The 9,973-nt window shown below is 35.7% G+C and overlaps 1 protein-coding gene across 1 annotated transcript; it reads right to left on the bottom strand.

Moving 5' to 3' along the window:
* Positions 1-1,611: 1,611 nt before the first annotated feature.
* Positions 1,612-8,546, bottom strand: sncga (synuclein, gamma a). Its single transcript, XM_026224640.1, has 5 exons — positions 8,273-8,546; positions 4,161-4,202; positions 3,925-4,052; positions 3,078-3,139; positions 1,612-2,475 (listed from the first exon to the last, which is right to left on the bottom strand). The coding sequence occupies exons 1-4, from the start codon at positions 8,391-8,393 to the stop codon at positions 3,083-3,085; spliced, it is 348 nt and encodes a 115-aa protein (XP_026080425.1). The 5' UTR covers positions 8,394-8,546; the 3' UTR covers positions 1,612-2,475; positions 3,078-3,082.
* Between the last annotated feature and the right edge of the window lie 1,427 nt (positions 8,547-9,973).

Here is a 9,973-nt window from a genome sequence, read left to right as displayed (position 1 = left end):
CAAACAGCAGCTGGACTAAAACAAGTGCGAACTTAAAAGCAATTTGAAAGGGATGGAAACAACTTGGCCAGTCCAGATTTTGTGTAATAATTGATCTAAATTAAATGTTAATCATTTGATTCAGTTAAATGAGTCATGGTATCATTGCATTATGATGTTAACTATTATATATTTAGTTAAGTTTCTGAAAATAAAAAGTAAATTAAGTTGCTGTCTTCAAGCTTTATATATATATATATATATATATATATATATATATATATATATATATATATATATATATATATATATATATATATATATTTATAGCTGAAAGTTATTATTGTATATCCAATATTTAAAATAAATAGCCTACTAAGCTATAAGAAAAAATAAAAAGCTCATCTATATTTTGGTGCCCTAAAAAATAAGATTTATTATAATACTTTATAACTGACTGGCTAAATAAGGACACAGTGTCATAAAAAGTCTAAAAACCTTGTACACAACAATTGCTTATGAAGTTTCTTTAAAGCGTCTCGCACATTAGCGACTCACCTGCTTTGTCCACAGCCTGGTCGACAAATGACTCTGCCGCTTTATTACCCAAAACTCCTTTAAAGAAAGACATGTTTGTAGAGTCCTCAGCTGCGGATGTTTGCAAGAGCGTGTGTATGTGTCAGTGTTTTGAGACGGAGGATTCATGGGGTTTTATTAGGCTGGTGCTCAATCGAAGTACGTCAGAGATGTGTGTGTGTGTCTATTGGCTGCTTCAGCTTAGGTGGAGTAGAAAGATGTCAACAGAGAGAACAGCAAGCTAGACTGGTTTACCTGCTTGCCTTCATCATCGTCTGTCAGGGTTTTTACATAACTCATCATGTGTTCAATAAGGGCATATTGTTATTTTATTTGATTGTTTAGGTTAACTTGAGATTGGGTTGAGTTTGGGTTAATAGTCCTTTTGATTATTGCAGTAATTCTGATTCATGTCCTATTTTATTTATTTATTTTTTTATTATTATTTTTTTTTAATTTAGGGGAAGTTGATCCTTGTCCTAACTCTAAGGACATTTCTAACATTTAATTGTTTTATAGTTAAGTGGAAGCTGAGATAGTTTGGGATTACAGGGTTGATAGTCCTTTTGATTGTTGTCCTTTGATTATTTTCTTTTATCGTTTTGTTTTGCTCATGAGAAGTCAAGGGTTTCAGGGTTATGCAGGGTTTTGATTCTTGTTCTAATTTTGTTATGGACATTTTTAACTTCAGTTGCTTTGTTTATGTTTTGGTGTGGATGACTTTCCTCTGAGCAAGAGGAAAGTGATGGGCTGATAGACTTCTCTGCCTCCTCCCATTGCTGGAATGTGGACAAAGCTGAACTGGCTGTCATTTCAAGAGGAGGGAGGAGGGCAGTCTTGATGCTTTCATAGTTTCACTGAATATGCAAAGGGAGTGCTTGCCCTGCCTCTTTCATATGGGATGTACACTGTCATTGACGTAAACCCAATTTGGTACACAAATACTTTTCAATGTTACTTACTTGCTACTTTATACTTCAGTATTATGCAAATGAATCTTGTTAGCCTTCTTGGCCATATTCTGTTCTAAAAATAAGGATGTAAAATTATAACAGATTTATTTTTCACAAAACTGAATTTATTATAGATGGTACATATATAAAAACAAATAGCTGTTTTTAGACTTGAAGGGGAACAATGAGTCAAGTACATTAGGATCAGTTAAAGTGTAGTCGTGAGGCAGCATGCAAACAAATCATGTAACCAAGCAACTGCTCTGACATCATTCGCAGATTCTGTGAGTTGTTTATAATGGCTGCTATAGCAAACTACATATTAGAGCATTACTAAAGCCCCATCACTATATAACCGCACTTTAAGATAATACTCAATCTGATTAACCCAGGCATCTGCATGCTTTACACACATCAATCAATCTGTGATTCTGTCTTTTTCTGCTCCTTCCAAAACTGTTTCGGATACTACACTGACTGTGTGTTTGGACTGGAATGTGTTTAACCCTTTCTCGCACTGATTGTGTGAGACATCATCTAGCTGACCTCACTGCGTTGGGAGGAGGAAAACTGGTTTTAGGGCAGGTAAGAAAGACAGACAATGCCTATATAAAAATGTCTAAAACACAAGCACATGCATGTAATATAAGCACAAATTTGCTGACACTCACTGCATAGTATATGTGAATACTGCATAGCTAAATAACTGTGTTGTTACTTGAGCTTGTTTCTTGTGAATAGGATAGGTTTACGTGAAGAGGTAAATCAAGGTAAGAAGATTGTGGTTTGTGAGGACAAAGCAAGAGAGAGAGGTGGGTGTCTTCTGATTTTTGTGTTTAACTGGATACTATTTAGTGTCCATCTGAGGTTTAGTATAATAATATTCAGCCATGGTCCACAGCAGCTAATACACTCTCTCTTCTTAAGCAAGAAGCAGAGCATCACAGGGGTTCAGTGTGACATCATCCTAAAACAAAACAGAAGGACGGTTAGGTTGATTCGGTGCACATTGTGCAAATGTAAGATATAATTTTTGAAACAACTGGCAAACTTGCTACACATGAAACACTGACATAGTTTTCTGTTCTGTTTTGAAGCACATGTGGTGTGTTGTAAATGACAGTAGACATAAACCCTGTCTGGTAAGACCATAAACAACATGAACTACTGAATGTCACAGGACACTGAGATCTTACTCTCAAATGACTGCCCTGAATAAGTTCAGTTAAAAGTAATTCAATAATTACTGAATTTTCCACAGTGTTTAAAGAAAGTCGCCAATAAATGATTTGATTTAAAAAGCTGTGCATTTTCACATAATAATCACATGTACTCAGTCAGGCATCTCTTATTAGCACTTAATCTGCATAAATTTACTTGAGGAGAAAAATTGTGGACTACTTTCAGAGAATATAGGGCTACTATAACTTTTTTACTATAAATTTTGTTAAGTACATTCCTCTAAAACAAGTGTCATTTTACACTACTTTGCAATTTTATTGTTTTTCGAAGTAATTTTTTAAATGTTTTGCTATTTTTGCTGTAATTCCCATCTCAAGAAAAGCTCACCATCTCTACTGTCCAGCGTCTGCAGGCTGCTCTACAGCTCCCTCCTGCTTCGGCATCTCTCCCTGGAGGCAGAAACACATCACATCTCAGAAATGGACGGTTCTTTATCACGGTTTTGCCATGTTTTCACCTATTCAGGTATTTGCACAAAGGTAATTTGTTGGGATTTGTTATTTCTCTCTGGAAGATTTCAGACTCATGCTCATGAGTTATTTTGTTGGTGCACATTGACTGATAATGGCCGCGTGGTTATGGCTTGTTTCTTCATGAGATTTTAAATGAATAAAAACTATTTTGGAATGAAAAATTGAATGAAGCGAACTCTTAAAAATGCAGAGCAATATTTAGAAAGCAGAAATGAGTTATTTATGAAGAACATCACTCTTCCTGAGCAGTGAGTCAAGTACAGTGAAGACATCTTAACTGCAGGGCTTAGCTGCTCTGACCTAAACTGAATGTATAAAAATATGGAAATAGAAATTGATAATATGATGTATTAAAATGTAGAGATTTTAGTCTGTAATGGCTTTAAGGTAAATGTGATCTTTATTGCATGCATGAATTATTGAGTTTATAAATGCACCTCAGTGTTCTTCAACTCATCCTGTCCATGATTGGTTAAGAAAGGAGAGCATGGGCATCATATAAAATATACCAACTTTATATTGACTGATCAGTGCATCAAGCAGTTTACAGTGTATTAAGCAATTTGCGGTTGTACTGAAATAAATTACAAAATAATAATACTGTGCACCTAGAAGCACCAATGCAACTGACTTCAATGTTTTGTATTAAACAATAAAAATATTTATCCAGTTAACTGTCCTCATGCAAAATGAATCCTTACCGGTTTGACAAGGCCAGTGGATGCAACCACACTCTCCAGCCCCTCCACTGCCTTTTCTGACACCTGATTGGCCCCAGCCACTGCAGCGTCGCTCGCAAGATTGGCCTGCTCAGTCGTTTTCTGGGCAACTAGGACAGATGAAAATGTGTCCTTATATTTTGATTTGAGACTTTCCATAGATTACGGTATTTATGAAAATGACATATTGAGTGTTGATTAGTTAAGAGATCTTTTACCTGTGTTTACACTTGTCACAACACCTTCCTTTGTCTTAGTGCCTGTCAGAAAATTAAAAAGAGAAGTTTGTGAAGTAATGTAGCTCAAATAATAATTCACCCAAACTGCAAAAAAAAAAAAAAAAATTTTAATGTCATTCCAAACTTGTATGACTTGTGAAACATACAGTGAAAGACTTTGGGGTCCAAATCAACATGTACAAGAAATACTGGCATTTATTCATACCTATTTTATTCCATGTTCTACTGAAGGAAGCAATTCATATAGATTTGGATTGAACAAATTACGTTAATAAAGGAAGAGCCTTAGGTGATCTGTCCCTTTAAGACCTCAGACATACATTCCACAGTGAACGACTGCTTTTTCCACAAACTTGTACGTCATTTGGTCTTATTTTTAGACAGATCCTTGATTGATGCTTTCAGCGCTGGCTCCTGTTCTGTTCTGGGATCCATACACTCAGTCGCCTCTGGGAGTGCAGCTGAATGTCCAGCTTTCTCCAGTAGAGACTCTATAAAATCATGGCAAGGAAAAATGCTTCTGATCCCCAGTCAGTGTGTACTGGCTGTTGATTGGCATCATTAAATGCCATTAAGCATTACAAATCGAGAAACGTCCTTACTACTGAGATGCTTCGTGCATGTTAACAGTGGAAAAAACCACTTCGGCCTCTGAAAGGCCCTGCCATCTGTAGTTCTGAATATGCATTGCACGAATGGCCCATAGAACAAGCGTAAGCTCTGTTTCTTTCCCAGAACCTTTGAGCCCACAGCAATGTGTCTGTGAAAGTCGCTCCTCCTTCCAAACATGTGCACGCACAGCACAACAAACACAGCCCTCAAGAGAGATGCCACATTGTCCTTGTTGTTCTGGACAAAGAGCTGATTTACTATCAAAACATGCACATTCTTCAGGACTCAGCCTCTGCTTGCAACACAAACACAAGCCTGAAATCTTATATCATTAATGTTATAATCGATAAAAACGGAGAAAATTGCCGCCATCCTACCACTGCTGCAATATGATGTCACTTCCACAGCATCTCAGATTACGTGACTAAGCATAAAACGTCTCTGCTGCTGCTGTTTGCTGCTACGATTAAGAGGAGACCTCGATTAACCCAAAATATTATTAATATATATTATTTCTTATTTCTGTAACGCAATTAAGACGACACAGCACTTTTTCAGATAATAATGCTAATATATTATGCTGATAATGCAAAGCAGGATCTATATTTAAAAGTTGTACTCATACAGGGCACAAATTAATGTCTTGTATCATCATTTGTATGCTATATATTAGTCTGAATGACATCACCTGTCTCTCTAGTCCAGTCCCAGTGCTTTAATTTCTGATTCATATTAGACGTAATGGAATTAATTCTTCAAAATAATCAAGCTGGACAGTGCTCACAGTTATATAATGTAAAAGAAATGAAAGTGACCAGTTTATGTGAGCTCAGCTAGCTACGTATTTTAATTTTAGTTATATTTTTGCTTCTTATGCAATGTCATAATCATTTGAGTTAAAACGAATATGTACAGTATTTCACTATGTAGTTTGACTTGTCACTCTTTTGTTATATTGACAGCAGCACTCTACGTCATGAGCTTCACGTGTTTGTGTCGTTCTCCATCGTGATTTGAGATGATGCAAAGAGCCTCTTAAACTTCAGTGGAAGCTCGTCTGTCTGTACAAAGAGCCAGATGATTAATGTCACAAATTTACTTGTAGCAGGGCAGAATCTCAAATATTTTTTATTCATGCAACATTATAATGTTAGCTAAATCTAAAACAATAAAAAAGTCATTACTTACAATTACATTGCATTTACATTTAGTCATTTAGCAGACACTTTTATCCAAAGCCACTTACAAATGAGGACAATAGAAAATATATGTGACCCTGGACCACAAAACCAGTCTTAAGTCACTGGGGTATATTTTTAGCAATAGCCAAAAAACTAAACATTGAATGGGTCAAAATTATCTATTTTGAATATAAAAATTTGGATATTAAGTAAAGATCATGTTCCATGAAGATATTTTGTAAATGTGCTACCATAAATATATAAAAACGTAATTTTTCATTAGTAATATGCATTGCTAAGTATTAATTTGGACGATTTGCATTTTGATTTTTTTTTTTAACTCTCAGATTCCAGATTTTCCAATAGTTGTATCTCGGTCAAATATTTTCAGATCCTAACAAACCATACATCAAAGGAAAGCTAATTAATTTAGATGATGTATAAATCTCAATTTTGAAAAATGTACACTTAAGACTGGATTTGTGTTCCAGGGTTTCACATTATAAATAAAAAGAAACCAGATAGAATAGAAAAAGAATAGAGTTAGAGGCCTTTTTTGGCTTTTGTTAATAGTGTAATAAATAAAAAGGGGGAAAAATAGAATATAAAAGCTAATGTTCATTTTTTTTATGAAAACAAACAGTAAATGGATAGAGTGCAAGTCTAAAAGGGACAATTTTTTAAAGAATATAATTAGAATAGAGAGTGCTAGAGTTAGAGGGTCAAATAAAGATGGGTTAAATAATAATTGCTTATTACTTGAAATAAAATAAACATTAACTGAAATTACAAAATCATAAATAAATGAATAAAGAAAATTTTATATATACATATATATTATTAAACTATATATCAAAATCTGCAATAGTGTGTAGATGATCCTAAGGCAACACTGCCACTAAATAAAACGCAATGAAACTAAATCTAAAAGCTATGTATAAAATCTAAAAACAATATAGTACATACACTAACAATAAAATCAAATATAAATGATACTAAAATAACACTGCCAATAAGTAAGATAAAGATAGGTTTGAGAATCAATCTATATGAGTCATCTGTACTGTATATAACAGCTGTCTGTGTGTATACAGTATTTGAGTCTCGGGTGGCAAGAGAGGTGTGTATGTGTTGCCAATTTGTCACAGTTCAGTGCAAAGTGACCTCGCTTTTCTTTGAGAGGCTTGAGATTTCTCTGATTAAAGTAGATCGTCTGTGTGGTGCAGAGGAAAGCTTTTACCTCCAGCTGCAAAACACACACACACACACACACTCCTGGCTTATAAACTTCCTTTTCCTCCTCTGCAACGTACTGTAAGTCAAAGCTCCTTGTAATAGCAAGCACATTGTTCATCCCTTCTCTGATGTGGAGGACAGGTTAGACTCTATAAAAACTGAAAGCATACAGTGGCAGGCTGCTGTGACTGGTGTGTGTGTGTACACACTGAGAGCCATTACAATCATCAGAGATTGTGTGCTGACCCGGACAGACCCTGGTCTCTGTGGACCGGGATGTGAAGTGGACCGGAAGGGAATGGGATTCCAGTACAGTGTGCTCCTGTCGGCATAGTAGCACAACTAGTACGATATACATAATACTCTAAAGTCATGTACAACATGCAGTGGTTAACAGTAACACCTTACTGTCTTGTTAAGTGTTACTCATATAGCATTCAAGCATAATTAGCCCTAAAACATGACAGTTACTTACAATGTAAAAACAATAAGATGTTCAGCATATTTAAGCATACTTATGTAATCAGACTTCAATATCATCAGCATCAAGAGACAGTATGTTTACTACTGTATCTTATAGTTTACAAATATCTTATAGTAAAAAATATAAATGGAGGTCAATTAGGATCTTCTCTTCGTAGTGTATCTGCCACTCACAGCTCATCGATTGACTGCATCCAGAAGTTATAAAACACAAAGTGCTTCCTTTCTTCTTCTTGTCCTGTCTTTCTTTATCTCTGTCTATCTCCCTCCTCATTCTCCACCCATTCCTGACAGCAGAAGTGTGTAGAAGGCTACTGCCCAGCAGTAAACAACCACGTACTAGCAACCATTAGATTATGGAATAATATAGATTTAAATGATGTCAGTAAAATTGCCTTTAAATATTAAATGTAAATGTTCAGTTGGTTTGTAAATGGAATTGTTTTTAAATAAGAAAATGTCACACCATGCCATTTTAAATAGCTTTATAAATCCGCTACAGTTTACAGAAATGTACTATTTTTACAAAAAGCACTTTTATTCTCTCACTTTTCTCCTCTCAGTTGAATTCGTACATACCTACGTACATGACCCCCTCTTTGGTTTTGGCAGCTGCCTCCTCCACCCCGGCCTTGGTTTTCTCGGCGGCGGCCACCACTCCCTCCCTCGCCATGGAGAATCCCTTCTTCAGCGCATCCATCCTGGACCTCAGAGCTGTATGTCCTTTAACTGGAAGTGGCTCTCGTCTTATAACCGGTGGATGGAGCTGTGTGTGCTCTGACTGTCAGTGGGGTAAGTGTGTGTGCAGCTCCTCTGAGAGTGGGATGGGCACTCAGTGCTCAGACAGATTGGGACACCCTTAACAAGAGGAGTAGTCAAGCGGATGGAGAGAAGAAGGCACGAAGAGAGAGAGAGATGGGGGTATAATAACAAGTGGGTGAGAGGAATGACGAGAACTGGATTCCACAAGAAGAAAGCTTTTTCAGTTTGGCCTGTTTTCTCCAGCCGCCCATAATAAATGAGATTCACATACTAGAAGATTAAATTGTTAATGCCCAAATCCAGCATCAGCGCACAGCTTCATAAATCTATAAACAATATCTTCCCTTAATCCTGCCATAGCATATGCATGCAAGCCACGGCACACACTTACACGCTAGCCAAAACCAGTGTCACAAACCATCTACATCCCATCTATAGATTCCTATTTATGTATTCCTATTTTGAATTAGCTTTCATTTTTTTGGTTTTCAGTTTTAATTTTAGTTCATATTTTTCCTTCATTCTGTATAGCTTTATTTTTATTTAAATTTTAGTTTTAGTACGTTTAATCATTCAACTTAAACATTTATTTTAGCTAATTGACAAAAATCTGTCAAAAATGTCAAATTTTCACTTAAGCTTATTGTTAAGCTATATTTAGTTTATTTTAGCTTTATTTCCGTCTTTAACACTGATTCCTAGTCTGTTTGAAGTCATTATAATTCAATTGAATTCATCATTAATATGTGGCTAGATCACATGGTTAAATATGCATATCAAACTGTGCAGCCTGCACTGACTTGCGCGTCAGTGGCAACACTCCTCAGGCTCATAGACCCCGTCATATTCATAAAATAATCATTTCATTCTGACATGAGTGTATAAATACATGTGTGCTGTAATCTAATATGGATCCTCTTTGTGTGCACCATCTTTGTGAATCTGATGTGAAGCCCTTTTGCAGCATACGCAACAGTGAATTGAACCTCATATAACCATGATTAGATTATGTTATGCATGCAATACATGAAAGACAAATCTCAATGAACAATCTTTTCTTTCTATGTTATACAAGCAGTTCCAAAAATAGTAAAAACTGTATCTTGATGAGAGCTTAATAAAATCACACTGGGGCACAGTACAGAAGGAAATTTGGGTTTTCATCATACTGTAGATGTAATTCCTGTTGGTTAATCCATCATGAACAAGGCAAATGAAGTATAGTCCTTTATATATTTATTAAGTCAAATCCCTTAGAGAGCCACAGCACCACGCTGAACTGAAAAAGCAAGGGTGCCTGTCTGATACATTGTGATGTTAAAAACCCTAGGAATCACTTGATGAAAGAGGTTTTCTTACCTGTGTTTATACAGGAAGTTTGGGCATTTCCAAAAAGCTGTTGGACAGTGTGGGACATTCTAATATTAATGAAAGCTTTTTTTATTCAAAGGAATAAAAGTAAAATAAATTAAATGGGTAATTCTCTCACACTTCTGACTTTTTTTCTCGCAACTGTTG

The sequence above is a fragment of the Carassius auratus genome, chromosome 38 (genome assembly GCF_003368295.1).
Source record: "Carassius auratus strain Wakin chromosome 38, ASM336829v1, whole genome shotgun sequence".
Taxonomy (NCBI): domain Eukaryota; kingdom Metazoa; phylum Chordata; class Actinopteri; order Cypriniformes; family Cyprinidae; genus Carassius; species Carassius auratus.
This window is presented reverse-complemented; position numbering and strand designations above follow the sequence as displayed.